The 19,089-nt window shown below is 41.0% G+C and overlaps 1 protein-coding gene across 5 annotated transcripts in view; it reads right to left on the bottom strand.

The window, feature by feature from the left end:
* DCLK1 (doublecortin like kinase 1) overlaps window positions 1–19,089 on the bottom strand; it is a 325,310-nt gene that overhangs the window by 36,465 nt on the left and 269,756 nt on the right. For all 5 annotated transcript variants that reach the window (XM_067713357.1, XM_067713356.1, XM_067713358.1 and 2 more), the window contains exons 9-11: window positions 15,471–15,528; window positions 14,850–14,969; window positions 11,313–11,459 (exon numbers count right to left, since the gene is read on the bottom strand). In XM_067713357.1, coding sequence (XP_067569458.1) covers window positions 11,313–11,459; window positions 14,850–14,969; window positions 15,471–15,528 — 325 coding nt within the window. The remainder of the gene's footprint in view (window positions 1–11,312; window positions 11,460–14,849; window positions 14,970–15,470; window positions 15,529–19,089) is intronic.

The following is a 19,089-nucleotide window of genomic DNA, read 5'->3' as shown; positions in this document are numbered from 1 at the left end:
TGGCAAGGGAGGGAGATGCATTTACAAAGAGGTAAAGGCAGTTGGGAGGGTTGTAGAAAACAAGGAGTCCATGGCTTTTCATGGGTTGAGTCCTTGCCAGGAAAAAAAGAGGAGTCTTTCTTCTTCCTGTTGGGCTCTGCTATGATCACAGGGAGTGAGAACGCCGCTTCTGGTCTCCTGACTCTATTTAATTGAGGCTTTGGTATATTAATATTTTACCTGTATTTATTATAAAATAAAAAATCAGGCAATTATGCAAGGATATACATACAAGAACATCTTTATATTACTGCAGAATTGAAAACATGGTGAAGAACCCGCAAATGGAAATTTGTTAAATAAATTACGGTATGTTCATACAACGGGAGGCTACATGACCATTACAATGGTGATGTGGGTTTACATTTATTGAAATGAATCAAGTTTGGGAAGTGAGGACAGACTTCAGACTGGTTTTTATAAAATGTCTATTAAAGAAACAAATATGTACAAAGAAAAATGCCTGGAAGAGCATCATATTGGTGTGTCTGTCTCTGGGTAGTAAGATTATAGGAGATTTTTCTTCCTTTTGCTTCCTTTTTTCTTCCCTTTCTTCCTTTCGATGTTTGCTACAATTCAAATTGATTTGCAGAATACAATGAAATACAGCAAGTTTCTAGTGTAAAATCTCCAATTTATGAAAATAATTACCTCTTCATTTTAATATATCAGAAGCTTTAAAAATGCAATTCTTTAGTAAATTGAACAAAAAATCCACACGTCTATTAAAATACCTTATTTTCAGTGCCCCACTTTTCCAACAAGATCTATTTACATTTTTTAATTAATAATTGAAAGGGATATTAACATTTCATTTCACCTGTGGCAATTTGGGAAGATTTATCCGGTGCAGAGTCAGCATTCTGTCCAGGTTTCCTTATTAAGGCAGTAAAAATCTCTAGTCTCTCACCCAACAAATCAAGAAAAGGATGCATGTGACCATAGGCAAGTACTTAAACTGCTTTAATTCTAGCCCACGATCAAACCAAATGGATCTGTTCGAAAAAGTATGCCAAACAACGTCTATTATTTCAAAGAAAAGATCAAAGGGCATTCAGAATTCTAATTCAGAGCCCTCCACTGGAATCAAGAGATACAGAAAAGAGAGCCACAGTAAAAGGCAGTTGCCAGGAGACGCCTCAAGGAAATGGCGAAGTTTTCCACGTACATCAAAATAATTCATCCAGCCAGTCGAGGCCTGCATTTTCTCCTGTTATCGCTCTATGATCATTTGTACTTGCTACAGCAGTTGGAACCTCACGCACAGCAAGGCACATCTCCACACATTAGGAACACCGCTACCGTTCACACACCATGTCTGCCTTCCTCTGGAAAAAGCAGATTTCACTTTCAGTTCACTGCAGCCTCAAGTGCAGATGTTTGGCCAGCTAAGCTGCAGTATCAGCAATGATCATTTGGATCTAACTGTTTTGGCAGAAAAAAGGCAGTCAGATCCTCCTCTCTGGAGAGACTGTGTCATTTCTGGGCAGAAAATATTTGTTTACATTTTCTCCACATTCAGAACATGGAGTCCTCTCCCTGAGGGCTCAACCACGATCAAGTCTGGGCTGCCCTCAGGCAGGTATCCAGAGGCCTTCAGGGCCACCTGCACCTGGGTTGTTAGGGCAAGGACAGCTGTATGTCCCCCACAGATGTGGCTTTGCCCAGTTGTCCTCTGAGATGGACACTGTCCTCCCTAGTTTAATGAAGCAGCCAACCAGCCCTGGTCAGCATAAACAAGTTTGAATCATGGACTTTGAGGCCTCAGAGCTACAAAACACAATATCCTCCCCAGTCTAAATGCTCTCAGGCAAAAGAAATCCCTAAACTGTAGTCTTAGCATGTCAGCCATTCAGGTCATTCAAAAGACACGCGAATGTTTTTCATGAAAAGAAATCTGAGCTGGAAATACCTAGCAGGTCATCTAGTTTATTTCCCAGACAGAGCAGAATTGTTTACTTCCCTAATTCCATTTTGTTACCAATAACCTTTCTAAAATGCAGAATAACCTCTTGCTTTGATGTTCTGTTAGGTCCAAACGTTCATGGTGCGTGTTTTGTGAGGTGGTGCAGATTTCAAATTACACAGCTCCATTTATACACAGATTCTGTGGCTTTTTTTCTAAACATACTATCCATAATCACCCAACTCTATTCCAAAGTTGGACAAAAGCAGATATTGGCAGATGCAGTCATAAGTCACATTTTAGTTCAGAATATGACCACGTAATTCTCCTCCATGTACCAAAGGCTTTCTTTTTAAGCATCTACATTTTAATAGGAATTCCATCGTACATATAGCCATTTGCCAGTTATATTTAATATAGCTGAGCAATAAAGTTCAAAGTTTCAATAACTAAGAAAAAAAGCACTAAAAACTTACCTAAAGTAAAGAAAATGAGGATTATTTAACAGTAATAATTCTCTTAAAATAAACCAGCATCATTTAAATGAAATATGTAGAATCTGTCATTTTAATGTTTTTTTCATCTCTCTTTACTCACTTCTACATATCCCCTTTTTTTTTTTGCTTTGAAAACCATATAGTAGAATTTTCATGAACATATAAAGAGGTTAAAGTGATGCTTATGAGAGACAGTAAGAGCTAAGAGACAAAGGTCTAATCCACATAATTGAAAACATTTCTAGACCCAAGTACATTTGAAATGCTTCAGCAAAATGTTTTTGCAGGTGAATAAATGCCCAGGCCTCTCATTTGGAATTCTGTTTAACTTACTTACCGTCAGGCAGGGCAGGAAACAAGGTTGCTTTGGGTTTTTCTCTGTCAACACTTGGGGAGAAGGATACAGAAGAATATATTGTAGTGTTTCCTCTCCTCCCCTGGGAGAGCACCTTTCCTAAGTGCTGCAATGGGCCCACCTCACAACTGGACTCCCCAGAGCGCCTGCTGCCGCCTGAAGTGTACTCACTCTTATTTCTTACCAAGCCATTTACAGAGGGGCAGGATTGAGGCCATTTAAAAATGTAATTAAAACTTCGTTAAAAATCACAGATTGCTGAATACATGTGTTTCAAACGTGCACATGCACGCACACACACATCCTCACAAAACCATCTCCAGAAAGTATTTTCCCAAATGGCAGCTATAAATTCACTTTGAACTAAGTTTTTAATTAAACGTTAGGAGTCGGAAAAGCTTCTAACACATTCGCATCCAAAACACAGAGTCCTTGGCTTCTCCCACTCTCTGAATCGACTTCCTTAGCTTGTCTCCTCACCCTGACCTTCTTTCAGAAAGAACCTTAACAGGCTGCAAGTCTAAGCTTGGACAGGCTGACCCAGCAAGTGGGGTTCTGGTGTAAGAAGAAATTTTTTGCTGTGACTGTATTTTAAAGCCGCCATAACATATGCGCCACACGTGAGGTGGGGTACGTTAATTGCCAGTCAAAGAGTATTCACAACATGAGATATAATTTTATGTTCATCCCACGCCCTTTAAATACTGTAGATGCTCCCCCCACGTTTTAAACACGAGGGCTATTAAAGAGACGGGGATTAGTGCAAATTACCCAGTATGTACTGCTTTCACTGTTTTAACTAAGCAATAAAACTGTGTAATTGTACAACACTAATTGAATGCAGCTACACGTAATTGTGGGCTGCCATATGTATCCTATTACCATAAAGACTGTCAGTATTTTGTAAGCTACTCTTGTGATCACTGCAGATGGCTACAGTCAGAAAAGTTGTTCTCTAGGGTTTATTATATGGCTATAAAGACATCCCATGATTTGACAGACTAAATGTGTTAAATGGCAACAATTATGAAAAAGGTTCCAATTAAAAGCTGAAGGCATGTCCTACCAAGAATAGATCTAGTGAAAGGTCAGGTATGTAGGTTTTTGGCATACTGGTATTTTACACAGGAATTTTCTTTTTTAAAGAAGAGTTTTATTTTTGTTTCTTTTTCGTTTATTTGGGGTTTCGCAGTGGCTGTAACTTGCTGAACAGTAGATGTTTGGGCATATGCCTGATTTCCCTTGGATCAGAAACTGAGACCATCTGAAAAAGTTATTTGAAAAAATAAAAGATTTAATATAGTCATAAAATGCAGCCGGTGGCCATAAAATAATGTGAAAATTCACAGATAACGTGAACCCAGTCAAATGGTTTCTGAGATTCCCATAATAGAGAACTAAGAGCTGACTAATATAACAGATGTGTTGGAACAAACACAATTCTCAATGATAGTATGAATTCAAGGAAAACCTCGTTGAAATGCTGGCTAATGAATCGTTAGTAACCACTGAAATAGTTTTCACAGAGGAGCTCAGGAGGTACTAAAAATTATTTCACCAAATAGAATTTAACAAAACTGGCATGAAATTGACAAAGCCATGAAAAAAAGTGAATTTAGTTTTTAACAAATATGGTATCTTTTTAAAAAAGACATTGATTTTCTTCTAGCCAAGGTATTTAGCCTTTATGATGTTTCCTAAAACCAGTGGATTAAATTTAACCTTTAATCTTTAAGAAGTGAAGTGTAACAACATTTATGCAGGGAATTATTTTGCAAAATGCACTTTATAGTCTCCATACTTTGAATTAAACTTCCTGGAAAAAAATTAACTCTTAAAAGAACCAAATTCAAAAAAAAAAAAAACATACCCACATGTAAAACCTTTATGAAACAAAAAATTAAATGAAATAATAAAAATAATAAAAGTTGTAGAGAAGTCAGAAGCGGGGCAACATTAGAAGAAAAAATAAAATAGCTTTTCAAAGTGTTACCCTAGAGATATCTGGGAAGATGGAGAAGTGAATAGAAACTCCAGGAAACCTGATTCTCATCCCTCCTTTAGAACAGTCTTGAAACTATCTAGAAAGGAGTTCTATGCAGCTGCAGTGAGATGCACAAAACATGCACATTCTGGATTCTGTAGTAATTGCACATCCCAGGATTTTGTTAAAATTGTGGGAACTCAATGTCACTGCAATTCTTAAAAACTGTTACATTTTTGTCACACAAGGAATATCCAATAGGTCATTGTAGGAAAATTAGAAAAGACAGATAATTACAGAAAGAAAGGAATTAAACTCACCCATAATCTTGACACCTGAAAATAGCCACTGTTAACCTTTGGGGTATAAACTTCCAAGAGCTTTCTTTTTCTCTCTTTCCTGTTTTTCTCTTTTCACTGGACAATATATCCTGAATGTTTGCCCAAGTGAATAAGCGTATATTTACATCACGATTTTCAGTGGCTGCTGGATACTCCACTGTATGGATGCACCATAATAATAATAATCCCCCAAACTACCACCACTGCTGTTTATTGAGCCCCTGCCAGGCCTCCTGTTTAGGACTTCATGCTCAATATCCCATTTGATCTTCACAAAAATACCATTAAGTAATATTACTGCTATTTTGCAGATTAAAAAATTGAGGATCAGAGATGTTACGTAACTTGACAAATGTTACACAGCTAATAAGTGGCAGAGCCAGAACTTAAGCTCGGGCATGTCCAAGTCCATTATTCTAACCAGGATGTCCGCCTGCCTCCATATCATTATTTAAAAAATCAGTGCCCTGACGTAAGTTGTTTCTATATATATATATTTTTTTTCTTTCCATACCAAAAAACACTGAGATGACCATCCCTATGTATGTATACGTATCTGACACTTTTTCTTTAGGTTACATTTTTAGAAGTAGAATTACTTGGTCATAGGGTGCACATTATTTAAGGCTTTAGTTACATATTATCAAACTACCTTTCAGAAAGGTTCCATCAAGTTAATCTTGCACTGATCCATATGAGATGATTGGTATCCTCATAAATTTGCCAACCCAGTATATCATCATTATTAATCTTTGCTAATCCAGGAAGGCCACGTCATTTTAAAATGAAGTGAATGAACACACCATGGTAAAGCAATTATACTCCAATAAAGATGTTTTTAAAAAAAATGAAGTGAATGATACTACTCAAGTCCTAAATGACAGAAGAAATGGCTAGCAGAGCAGACAGATGCTGGTCAATCCTGGGGACACACTACACTTTTACTTCCTGCCTTCTTCCCCCGATGGAATCACAGATCCTTGGAGAAGAGCCCTCAGCGAATGCTTAGTACAGTAACTGGCATATTATTCTATTAAATCATGTTTGGGGAAAGTGTTCTTTTTCTTCTATTTTCCCTCAACTTTTAACCAAATTCAGAGAGAAGGAATTCTTTTTCTAAACACCTATGAAAAACGATCATTCTGTTTCTGTTTGGACAGTTTCAATGACTACAAGTGACCTGTAATAAAAGCCATTGACTTTTCAAACAGGTGTAATTGTTAGAAAGTTGTTCCTTATGTCAACCTCAAATCTGTCATTAATGTCTTCTCTTGAGTTTACTGCTCACATACACAGCACAAAAATGTTCTCCCATCTTACATCTGGCAACCTTTGATGAGAGCCACTCCGTTCCACTTTCACCATCCCTTCTCTGGGCTGAACCCAGGCCCCTGACTGTGATGTGTTCGGGTCCCTCCCACCTGGTGTCACGTGGTATAAGCAGGGCAGGGACTCTCTTGATGGCGACACTCTTTCAGTGAAAGGAGTCTAAGGGCACGTTGGTATTTGTGGCAGTCATGTTACACTAAGACTCACAGTGAACTTATGGTCAGTGAATAGCCTTTAAACTGGGCCAAATTTTCCCATCACTGTTTTTCTGCAATGGTCCTTAAAACAACTATACCAAAACCAACTTAGTCTATAGAGATTTATGTTTATCTCTTGTTAAATTTCATCTTACTGATTTGGGGCCTTTATGGAGCCAAAGATAGTTTTGGATCTCAAGTCTGTCATTTGATATATAGAATACATCTTCATCTCGGCCCACTGGCATGCTGATTAGGGCGGGGCTGGTGACAGACACCTGTGAGACCTGCAGCTCCCTCCTCAGGGTGGTCCCCAATCCGTTCATCAACATTCTGGTGGCTCAAGTTCCTCATGCAGTGGACTGACTACAAATCTACTCAAATGTGTTTCTGTTTAAAACCTCCAGCGCTCCATCTGTGGCACTGGCCTTATCTCCCAGTGTAGTTAGTGATCCTATCAGAAAATGGGTTTATTTGGGGATTAAGGGTCCTGGGATTAAGGCAGAAGGAAATCCATTATCTGGTGAGCTCCGTGTTGGCTTGAAGTGGAAACTAAGAAGAGCTGGAGCACAACCTATGGTCATCACTTGGGGGAAAACAAGATAATTTATTACAAGATTCGACCCATTTCATGAAAATGAGGGTCATTAGCTGCACATGCCATTTTGATGGGCAGCGAGGAACAGGCACAAACACCTCGACAGAGAGTCGCTAAAAGGAAATTTCTGACCAAGAGAAGCAGTAACCCTGAGAAACTGCTTTCTCCCAGACAGTATTAAGGAGTTTAGAAGCAAAACGTTTCTTGAACAGAAATTTTTATATCTCAAGAAAATTACTGTGTTTATTTCTGGAATCTAATAAAAACTAGTGATGCCAGTTATTTGTTGCCATAAAGACTTTAATTTTCCTAAGAAGGAGGTATCTGCATATACATTTTAAAAAGACCCTCCCAGCTCCCTGCAAAAAAACAGGCTGCTACTGATGATTTTTGCTGCCAAGGGTACAAGCTTGCCATCTAGTGGTGACTCATGTAAACTGAAAGCAGTTGATCTCAGACAATTTATGGGTTGTTGGTTTTTTTTTAAAGCAAAAGGTTCCTTTTTGTCATAAACTATCATGGCACTCGCACCCACCCACCCACCCACAAAATGGTTCCATGCATAAGTGCAGCTGGGGAAGCACTGTAATCTCTCCCCCTACTCAGAGAGTTTTAGTTTGTGGCCTACGTAAGTCCTCAACGTAATAGATGAATTGAGAAATGACTAGGGCTTGTCATGGTGGGTCTGTCCTCTATTATGTGAAGTATCACCATTCACTCACTCTCTTATCTAATCCACCCTCTCATTCACCTGTCACTCATCCATACGATCACTAAGCACCAGGCCTGACGATTAAAGCAGAAAGAATCACGTAAAATCACTGGCATGATTAACTCATTTAAGAAAAAAACCCTTAGTAACAATGCAATAATAAAATTAGAAGAGCTATTCGTATTGGGTCAGTTCCCAGTTTTTGCCTAAAATGTAGCTGGAAACATCACTGTAAGTCAAATTTTCTCATTAAAATGCTGTGACTTGATCAAATACTCAGACTTGAATAAATCATCCATATGATTAATATAGATCCTTAAGGCCAAGCTACGATATTTGTATATTGTTCTATAAGAATGAAAAATAAAAAATTCTAAAAGTTCTGCATATGCAATGATGCTATATAAAATGAAATCTATAGCTGAAATGTCTACATTTATAAATATTTCTTTGCTACTTATAATAAACATTAAATACTTAATTAGCAAAAATTTATCAGCAGTCTAACAATTTAGGGGTTTTTCGAGGTCTCTTAATAAAACAGTAATGCAAAGTGTGCAGTAAGGCCTTTTTTCTTTCTTTCAGTTTCCCGGTAGTTAGAAAATGGATTGAAACTCTCTGCATTAAATTTATTATAGCATTTTTCCAAAAATAGTCTCTAGCTCTACATTCTGCCACAAGATGGCAAATCCATGCCTGGGAAGATAGTAACATTTTAAAAGCAATGTCAAAAAAGATGAAAAATGATTGTTACAACGTAACATTGTACTGTTAAACAGTTTTATTTTTAGGGATAATTTAATTTTCATTACAAATAAAAGGGGAATAAAAAAGAAGGGAACTAATAGTCCCATGGTATCTCTTTATCTTCATACAGTCCCCTTAAAGGAGGCTCAAAGAAGTTAAGTATCTTGTTCAAGGTCAGAAGACTAGACAATGGAAGAGTGAAGCCCTTGGTTTTGAACTTTTGTCCATCTGACTATAAATCCTGAGTATGTGATTTTGTGCTTCCCATGACAATTCTCTCTTATTTCCACATAAAGGTCAACAGAATATGACGTTAATAGAAGTCTCAAGTGCAATTAGTGATGTCATTCTAATTTTGTTAAAATTATTCTATTCTTCTACCTATTTTATCCTATAGTAGATTTATCCCTGCAAACATCACCAATCCTTACCACTCTCCTATAGAAAGAAATTACTATACTGGAGAAGCAGAATTACTTTAGTTTTTCATATATATATTTTAAACCTGCATTATGAATGACTGTAATGGTGTGTGCGTTTGTTTTTGTCTATATATATATGTGCATATATACATTTTTCACGTTCTTAAATTAGAAAAGAAAGGAAAAAGGGAGAGAACTTTTTTTCTTTTGGGGTAATTTAAACTAAAATATGTTCAAATGAGCACAGTACTTAAAAAGTATCCTGCAAATTGTCATTTTAGTAAAAGCACACTGCTATGTAACCATTTATGGCATTTATAGAAACAGTGCTCTGGTGAAAAGCAGGTTGAACAATGGGTACACAAAACTGAACTGCAAAAGCGGGAAGGAAAATGAAACTTTAATTTTCAATCACTGAATTTTTGGAGCTTAGAGAAATTTTTAAACAAAGGCTCAGTTGTAAGTCCGTTCCCATGAGACAATCCTACATATGTCAGGACACAGGAAGAATGAGTGCAGACAAGGCACTATGCAGAAGAGAATGTTTAGGCTACTGTGGAGATGTGGAATTTGAGGGGCAATTAAGTCAGAACTCCATCATTTGACCTCAACCACCTTCATTAGCCAGTAGCTACAAGATTACTAACTTAATTGCAATTAACTAATTGCTTGTGTATTTATTTCTTGAATGCCTACTTTTCCTACCTGAATGCCCCTCTGTGAAGGCATATGCCTCTCTGTTCCCTGGCACAGTCCATGGCACAGAGCAAGCACATAGAAAACCTCTCTCCCTAATTCACGGCTTTATGTAGTCTAGTGGTTAAAAGCTTGGGCTTTGGAGTAGGACATAGGTTGTGACCTTGGCCCTTCCACTTAAGAGCTGTGATTACCTCGAGGGGGTCTTTCGACTTCTAGGCACCCCGTTTCCTCACCTGTGAAATGGGACAGTAATAGACCTTACCCCGTATGGCTGTTGTGAGGATGGAATGAAATACCAAGAGTGAAGCCCTTAGCATGGGGTGAGCACAGGTGGTCTCCACAGAAGCAGGTCTTAACAGCCTTTATTGGTGGTGGGAGTTGGGCTGTTCATCTGCCGTTAAACTTGAGCGTTCATTCAGCTCACGTGGGGAGCTGGCTGCAATGCAGATCTGCACCCTGTCACCAGTCACCAGATTCTGATTTGGTGGGGCTGCAGGGAAGCTCAGAAATTTACATTTTTAACAGGCATCTGGGAGTAATTCTGATGCAGGGCGTCTTTGGACCACCGTTGGAGAAACACTGCTTTAGAAAGAGAATCCTCATTTCCCAGATTTCTGAAGAGATGGACAAACTAACAGTCACAGAATACATGACTCTTGGGGTTGGATAATGAAAGTAAAAGAAGAACTAGCATCTCGGGTGGGGGTGAGAAACTGAATATATTTCATTAAAATTCCATCCTGAATAGCCAACAAAATTTATGATACTCCCACATTCACTAGTTATAGCTCCCCGATGCCCAGCCTCTGTCTCCTGAATTCTTTCAATACTGTCCCCTTAACAATGGGATTAGGAGAGCATCCTCCTTTCCTTGCATGGAGAACTCTCAGTGTTTCCCCAGAGATACAAAGTTCATGAAAAGCAAACCAAACGGGCCTAAAGGGAGGACAAAATATCTCTGATCTTTAAATCTGTCTTCATCATGGTTATTTTTATGCTGAGGGGCTGGTGTCTTGAAAACTCACAATGATTTATTCTCTTAGCTCTGAGATCAGATTATTAGGATGTAAATTGGGAGATTAAGACAAAGTCTAAAAAGGCTTCCATCTTTTTTTTTTTTTTTCCAAGTAGAAGCTTTCTAACACAGAAGTGCTGTTGATAAATAATGTAAGTGTAAATACTCCTCGTGACTGGCCTGGCCCGGCCCATGGTCTTAACCACAGCCCTAGATTTCTTGAGCTCTATTCCTGTCCCCCTGCCTTGGGTTTTTATTTGCTAATAAATTAAGTGCTCCTAACAGTACACTAACCCTGACAGATCAACTTAAAAGACTAGTTTCCAGCTAGTTACTGAAGGCCAGCTGGAAAACAGCCTCTACAGTCATTTTTGATTTTAAGAAAATGAAAAAGAAAAAAAGAGAGAAATGCTCATATTCACTCATAAATGCTTGGAACTCAAGACATCCTGCAGTTGGAATCCCTCTTACCAGCAGATTCTCTGGTTTGATGTCACGGTGGACGATGTTGACGCTGTGCAGGTATTTGATGGCGCTGGCCAGGTTGTACAGCATCCCACTGGCGTCTCGCTCAGTGTATTTGTTAGTGGAAGTGATGGCATCGAAGAGGTCTCCTCCCTGAGACAGAACAGCAGGAGGAGAAGCACATTAACAGATGGTCCAATGGCGCTGCCTGGAGAGGCGCGTGACACGCTATAAAGGGAGTGAAGGATGCGTTCAGGGTCTCTGGGTTCCAAGGGCTTTTCCTGCCACCTCTCTCTCAAAGGCCCGGAGACCTTATAGTGATTTCTCTCCCCACTGTGACAGCCAGTGACATTTCCTCCAGAGCTCAAAGGAAAGAGAGAGGATTCTCTGCCTTTAAACTCCCAGCCAGGGAGAGGAAGCGGAGCCAGGTCTCCAGGGCAGAGGCCTTGTGACACCTGGGAATCCTGGTGGCATGTGCTACCTGCCTCATGCCAACCGCCAGCAGAAGGTCAAACTCTTAATCCCAAATCTCCCAAAATGAGAAACAGGTAACACTGCAAACTGCACCCTTAACAAAATGCTCTGCTGCCTTGTGAAGTTACCACCACACACACACGCACACGCACGCACACGCGCACACACACACACACACTTCTCTTCTTCTCTAGATTTAGGTCTCATGGAGTGGGCGTAGTGTTTTCTTTTTCAATAATGTGCTTCTTTGTAAGAACAGAGAAAAGGACCAGAAACTGTCACTCCAAAGATGAAAGAGAAAGAGAGGGAGGAGGGTGGAGAAATTTCAAAGAAAGTTTTCTAGTACCATTATTCATCTGAACTTTTGTTTCCATTGTTCCTGGCTAATTTATCGTTATTTGGTGAAACAAAGATTTTAGGCTCCAATTTTAGATTCATTTATTTGAAATGCTTTCAGCGAAGTTGGGTCTGATTTACTGACAATGTGTGCATCCTTCTTGCACACGAGGTCCCAAGGAGCCGAGCCCAGTGGCTGACTGTGTTCATCTGTTACCTAATGGGCTAAGAGGTTTAATTTTTCTTTTTAAATAGCAAATGCAAAATAGAGCGCTTGTAGGCTGACAATTTTCAAATCCTGACCTGGCCCTCTGTGACTCTGTATAATCTCTGCTCGGGGGAGGGGAGCGTCTCCCACTGACCCTTCAACCGCAGCAGTTCCCAAGCTAAGCACGTACGTTTTGTTCCAAATGAACACTTTCCCTCTCAACACTCTGTCTCGCGCAAAGGCAAGGCTGCTACGTGCGGGTTTGCAGTTGTTTCCATACCACCTCGGGAGGTGGGGTTTTCACTGCGGTTCGCGTGAACAGCACGCCGGACCCTGTGTAGGGCCGTGTGGGGTCACCCTGCCAAGCCTCCACCATCGTCCTGGTTATCTAGGCTCCAGGCAGCCTGTAAACTCATTTCTTCTTCACCTTCTGCAAATCAGTCCACAGATCTTACCAGTCCTCCCTTTAAGGCGTGCCTCTGACACAGCCTTCTAGGCCGTCCCCCGGCTCCTTACGCAAAGCACTGTGTGCACGGACTGTCACCTTCCCACTCGACGTTTCTTTCTCTTGTCATGAAATCAGCGTTCCTTTCCCACGGCTCTCCCCGCTCTGCCCCCAGCCTTCGTTCCAACTTGCTTAACCTCATCTCCTGCCTCTACCTAGACCAGTTACATTAATGCTCCAGGTAGGGTATGTCTTCCCTGGTCACCCGAACAGGTCACACTCCCTCCTCACTCCATACCCGTCCTCAGAGCCGCTGCCTGCAGTGTCCGCTCTACTCCCTTTGTCTTTCTCACTCGTGATGATCCCTTAGCAACGGGCCCCAGGGCCACCCCGTCCACAGGCCTCCCTTCCTCTGAACACACAAGCACTGTGCATGTGTTTACGTCTGCAGCCAGAAGCCTGAAGTCCCGTTCTTGGTAATTATGGAATTTCACTCTTAAGAACTGTCACTTCACTGTTTTCTGGAACACAGGCCTCATTTATCCTACAGCTTCAGGCCCTCCTGGGCATCCTACTGGCCTCTCAGGGTTTGACAAGCACAGGCCAAGCGAAATTCCTCAGGGGGGATGTCGTGGGAGACTTTCAGGTCAAGCCTGGGGTTGGCCTTCACTTCTCGGGATGCTTTCAGACCTGGCCTCACGGTGGTTCTCGGTCAGACTAAATGTAAGGGTACGATAGAGTGGCTCAACTGAGGAGTCCCAGCACCCAGAGAGAATTCACAAAGGCTGTTAATGGACAATGTTGATAATTACCAAACTATATTTGGTCATTAAGTGCCAACATGAAAATCTTCTGAATAAATGAAATTGACCTTTCTTTGTTGGAATAAACGGTTAGCATTTTTATCTCCCTTACTCTCAAACGTGACAGGAACCTGTGTTACTGCAAACAAAAAAGCCCCCACCCTCAGAGAAACAAATCTTAACTTGAAGTAGAAAAAGAACAGGCTTCATCTATAAACATAAATAACCACCAAGTTAAAAAAGGCCAACAGAAGTAAAGCAAAGAAATTCTGAATAATGAAAGTTTACAGGCCCTAGAACGAACACTCTTCTATATAGTAACAGATTAGTTGATTAAATGCTTGCCTGGTCTTAAATCTTTACAAAAGGAAACCCCATATTCCAGGGTGCTGATTCCCACCACCAGCTCAGCTGAGCGATTCTAAACAGGGTTCCTGGAGCCCTAGCTGCTCACTGGCACACCGCTGATGGAGAAGATGATGTGACTAACTTATATCACTTTACAAGTAAAGTAGAAATTACTTATGCCTTCAGTTAGAGTAACATAATAGAAAAGGCTTGAGAAAACTACGACTTCATGAAAATGAAACATTCAATTTTTAAATTTTTAAATTTAATTTCTAATTAAGAAATTTTCAAGTATGGAAGTAGAGGGAACAAGGGGGTTACCTTTCACCTAGACGCAACCATCGTCAACATTTGGCCATTCCCATATTCTATGATTGAGTAGAATAACAACTTAATTTTATGTGACAGGATGAGATTGTAACCTTCAGCGAAAGGTGGCAGACTCTTCACATTATTATTAAGATGGTGCTATTTTTCTATTATGGTCGTGGCTAAAAGGTTAAAGCCTGCTCTTATAATAATGATACTTCTGGATGTAGTTCCTGGAACAGTGAACAACTTCTACTACAACAGTAACCACAACTGTATTGGCATCTAATACTTTCTGTGTCACAGAAGCTGGTGAAAGACATCCCTCTTACCCTCACAAAAGCATTCCTAGCCATTTTTATTCCTAGCAATTATTATCCTCATTTTACATAGGACAGAACCGAGGTACAGAGAGGTACGCCTAAGATCAGGGAGCTATTTAGGTCAAGGCTGGGACTTGAACTTTTGAGTATAATTCTAGTGCTAATACTCTTAACCATTATGCCAATGCACAGAAATAAGAGACTGGATGTTGGGGGGAGGAAATAAAGGAGAGCGCTCTACTGTATAGAAGAGTGGGGTGCCTTGTACAGGTTTATCTCTTTCTCCAAAATACACACCTTTACTAATTCCATGACAAGATACAGCTCAGTTGGTACATCCATCTCTTCGATCAGAAGAACGATATTGGGGTGCTTCACTCTTCTTAAAATAGACACCTCGTTCTGGATCATGTGCTCCTGTTCAAGGCAAAAGTGACCTTAATCAAGATACACATCAAAATACATGAGGAGCGGACTCGAATGAACAAAACTATACTATTTGAAGATCAAGGGAGATGTATTTTGGGTAAAGTATATGGAGTCTGTCTTAAATTCTGATGTTCACACAGCCTAGAATTGCCAAGAGATGTTGAAGGTCCTTAGAAGGTGTTTGTAATGTCAGAACCTACCATGTTAAGTATAACTGCATACAGAAGGATGAAATGAAACTTAGATCACAAAAGTAATAGAAGAAGTAAGCCAAGAGGCAAACACAGAGAAAGAACAGAAATAACATGCAATCATTCCAACTAACTTTTATTCCAGGAATATTTATAGAATAAAGTTATATCCTAATACATATACAACATTCTGTTCCACAACTCCTAGCGTAAATTTATGTTTATTCGGGAGCTCATCTTTGTGTTTCGTTCTGCCTCCAAAACACTGTATTTTCATAAGAATAAACCGTATACATACTTTGCCTCGACACTTGCTTTTCTTGATAATTTTCAGAGCATACTCCCTAGCAGTCGACCTGCAAAGAGAAAGTTTAAAAAAAATAAAATAAAAACAACTTAATTTCAGATCTGTTGCATCATCCTGTTAAGGATTCATTTCTTACCGCAGTGATCTTGCATCGTGATGTAACTACTTTGTAAAAAATTCTCTTTTCCTTTTTTAAAAGAAATAAGTGAACTTTAAGGGGCTGACCAAGTGTAAGGACAACGGACATGCTAGCATAGAAACATTCACAAGCTGCTAACACTGTCATACTTGTAATAAAATTGCTGCCATTGCTAGTCCCATGCATAAGTCCCCCTGCAAGGTGGCTGTGCTCTGCCCCTCCCTCTGAAGTGGTGTGGTCAGGATGTGAGTTTCTGCCCGTCTTCTTCCCAGCCTCTCTTGAAGTTCTCTCTCCACGAAGTGAAGTGTAGCTGTGACAGTTTTCTGAATGGCTCTCACGGCCACACTGACAACTCTCAAGAAGCAGTTCACACTCTTCAGACTTGAGTCGTCTGCACCCCTGTGTGTTCCACTGGAGAACTAGCGGATGAGGTGCTCAAGGAATATAGAAAGGGATGCAGCCATTAACTGAGCATCCCGTGACCTACTGGGCCTTTCATCGCTGTCTCATTTGATAGAAGTGAAATGGAGGTGACGACGAAAATGAACTCGCTTTGCCAAAGCCTCACGGCAGCACTAAGGTCAGAACTTGGAACTCTTGGGGTCTCTGCTTCGCATGCAGCCCCGCCAACATTGCCCCTTCTCCGCGGTGGGTGTGGGAAGGAGGGCTTAGTCACACTGCAGCTGTAAACAGCTTCCTCATTTGTGTTAGCATTTCCCAGACACTGCAGCGCCAACCACGACAGGTCCACCGTCAAAGGACACGACGCATACTTCATAATCGTCAGAAACCACTACTCCACAAGCACTGCCATTTCATATCTGCTGGGGAAACCAAGAGAGTCTAGCTTTTCACCTACAGATAAAGGCCAATTTTAGGGGTCCAAATGAATACAATGGGAGTGAAGGTGATCAAGAACGAAAGTTTAAACTAGGGTTTTAAAAGCTTCAGTATGGAGAATTTCCTAGGTGTACATTACGGCAAGAGCAAGAAAGTGATGCGCCTCCAAACACATCATGAGGCCAGATATTAACAGTGTGTTTCAAGGGCATCTTAGAAACCACTCCTGTCATTTACTTCTAAAAATACTTCTTCCGCTATACCTCCAGGACCTTCAGGGTCCTAGCCTGCAGAAAACCGTAAACATTGACCAAGTTGTTATATATAATTGTACCTGAGGAATGAAACTAGATTGAAACAATCATTTTGAAGCTGATTTTCTCCACTAGAGAGCGCTGTGGTTCGGATGCGAGGAGGTTAAACCCCTCTGCCTCAGGGCGGCTCCCCTGCCCGGGTGCAGGGTACCCAGCGCAACCCGAATTGCCTCAGCCTCGTGAAGAAATGGACTGAGAGCCCCAAGTATGCCTCTGTTGATTCTTCAGGCCCCCGTGTGGGCAGAGAACATGATGGAGGAAGGCTGAGTCAGCCTTGGCTAAATGCAGGGCTTGGGGTGCTAGACGACCCCACATAAACGCCAGACCTTCAGCAAGGCTGTGTGTGTACTATGGGATGGGGGTGGAGGAAAAGCACTTCAGTTAGAGGGCCAACAAAATACTTCCCATTAGAAGTTTAAAATGCACGCGCAAACAGATAAATGAGAACGTGAAATTACTCATCTACGAGGGGAATCCTCGCATCACAGAAGGAGCACAGGGTCCCTTTCAGTAACTCTTCTTAAGAGGCTTCTGAAGGGTCTGTTTGCAAATTTGAAAATATTTAATCGAGGAAAACTAAAAGCTGAAGTGTTTCTGGATTCTGCTTTTCGTGAATCACTAAAAATGATGACAAAGCAAATCTAAGACTGGAATACATGAGCAATTTCCTATCTAGTTTAAGATGTTTCATTTGATGGCAGGGAATCTGAACTCTTGGTCTGACAGCTTTGATAAAAGCCAGCAGTCCCAGGCAGGTACAGAGAGCTAGAATGAAGCTGACACTTGGACTCAGTGCCTCCACAAAGGGGATGGATGTGGGATGGTGCTGGTCAGAAGATCCAGGAATTTCTTGGCTTTGTCCTCTCCATGGCTACCAATTGATCCCCTGTTTCCCTAGAATGAGCAACACTTCAGCCTTGCTACACTCAAAGCAAAGAGCTGGTGTGGGACCCGGGAAGGCTGAAAATCCTCCTCTGCAGCCGGATAGACAAGGAACAGAATCCCCAGGGAACAAGAGGGTGTATTGGCTTCCAGGACACCAAACAATCAGGTTAGATGCTAAGCCTACAGCTGAGGGGAAAATGCAAGCAAACCTGTGTTGCAGTGGCCCTAGAGCTTACTAGGAAAAAGGACCCTGTGGGTTGACTACCCAGAACCTTACAAAATAGGATTAAACACTCAATTAGATTTACCCATATTTTATACCAAACAGTGAGCCCTGAGGAGGACCACCAAAATTAATACTGAAAGGTTTCTTTCTGGATTCCTTGAGGACAGAACTATAAAGTCACAAGAAAATCCTTAATTACTAGAAGTGCATGTTTATAGGAAAGTAGCTGCATCTGGAAAATGAGACTAAAAACAGGTGCTAGGACTAAATGTACACCATACGAATAAGAACTTCACCGCTTGCTTTAAGTTGGTAAATGAGAACATTTGGCAAGAAATAAAACCTCAAATAAGATACCTGCCTTCCTCCGTACCCTAAACTCTGAGGACCACTGCCCGCAGGTAATCATTCAGCAAGCAGTCATGAGCATGGTTCTTCGGTGGCCACAGAGGTGATGGAGACCTGGTCTTTGACCTCAAGGAGTCTACAGTTCCGTGTGTCGAGAAGGAGAGAAGACACCTGGGTTGCTGTGGAACGTCCAGGCCATTTGCTTGTATGCTCCTGAAATTATATTCTTGACCTTTCACGAAATTACACAAACCTCAAATGCCGCAGCCAAAGCGGCAACAGCAGAACAAGCTTTGTTTTCCTCCTTGTCTACAGGAACTCAATTTGTAAAGTCACTTTCCTATTAAGTTTGACCCAAGGCTAGAGCTCCAACTACTAGGGAGAAATGTCTGAATTTTACAAACTTGGACTAAATCTACTTTTTCAGGTTTGTACTAAAAATGGTTTGGAGAAAGCTGTCTTGTTTAACTGAATGATTCTCAGCCCTGGAGCAGTCTTCTTCTCACCCTGGCCCTCAGCCCTGGAGGGCAGCAGAATGTTTATGAAAAGGGTGCTCTGGACCAACGGGCTTTTGGTTGTTTGCTCTGTTTTGAAGATTTTTATCAAGATCATGTGGAAGAGGAAATGTGGTTTCCCAGGCATTCCTCTGACATGGCATTTACTGAATTTCAAGGCAGTCCTTTGCTTACGCGGCAGGTTCTCAAGCAAAGGGGCCCCGTCTTGACTCTCTTCGTAGCCCTGGAGATGGCCCAGCACAGGCCTGAACTAGCAGGGGCTCCAAACATGTTGGTGGAGTTGTGAAAACTCCAGAGGCTGGTGGCAGTTAGGACAGTGACAGAAAGACCCTCTCCCCCAGGA

The sequence above is a fragment of the Pseudorca crassidens genome, chromosome 18 (assembly GCF_039906515.1).
Source record: "Pseudorca crassidens isolate mPseCra1 chromosome 18, mPseCra1.hap1, whole genome shotgun sequence".
In the NCBI taxonomy this organism is placed as follows: domain Eukaryota; kingdom Metazoa; phylum Chordata; class Mammalia; order Artiodactyla; family Delphinidae; genus Pseudorca; species Pseudorca crassidens.
The sequence above is the reverse complement of the archived record's forward strand: the minus strand, read 5'-3'. Positions and strand labels throughout refer to the sequence as shown.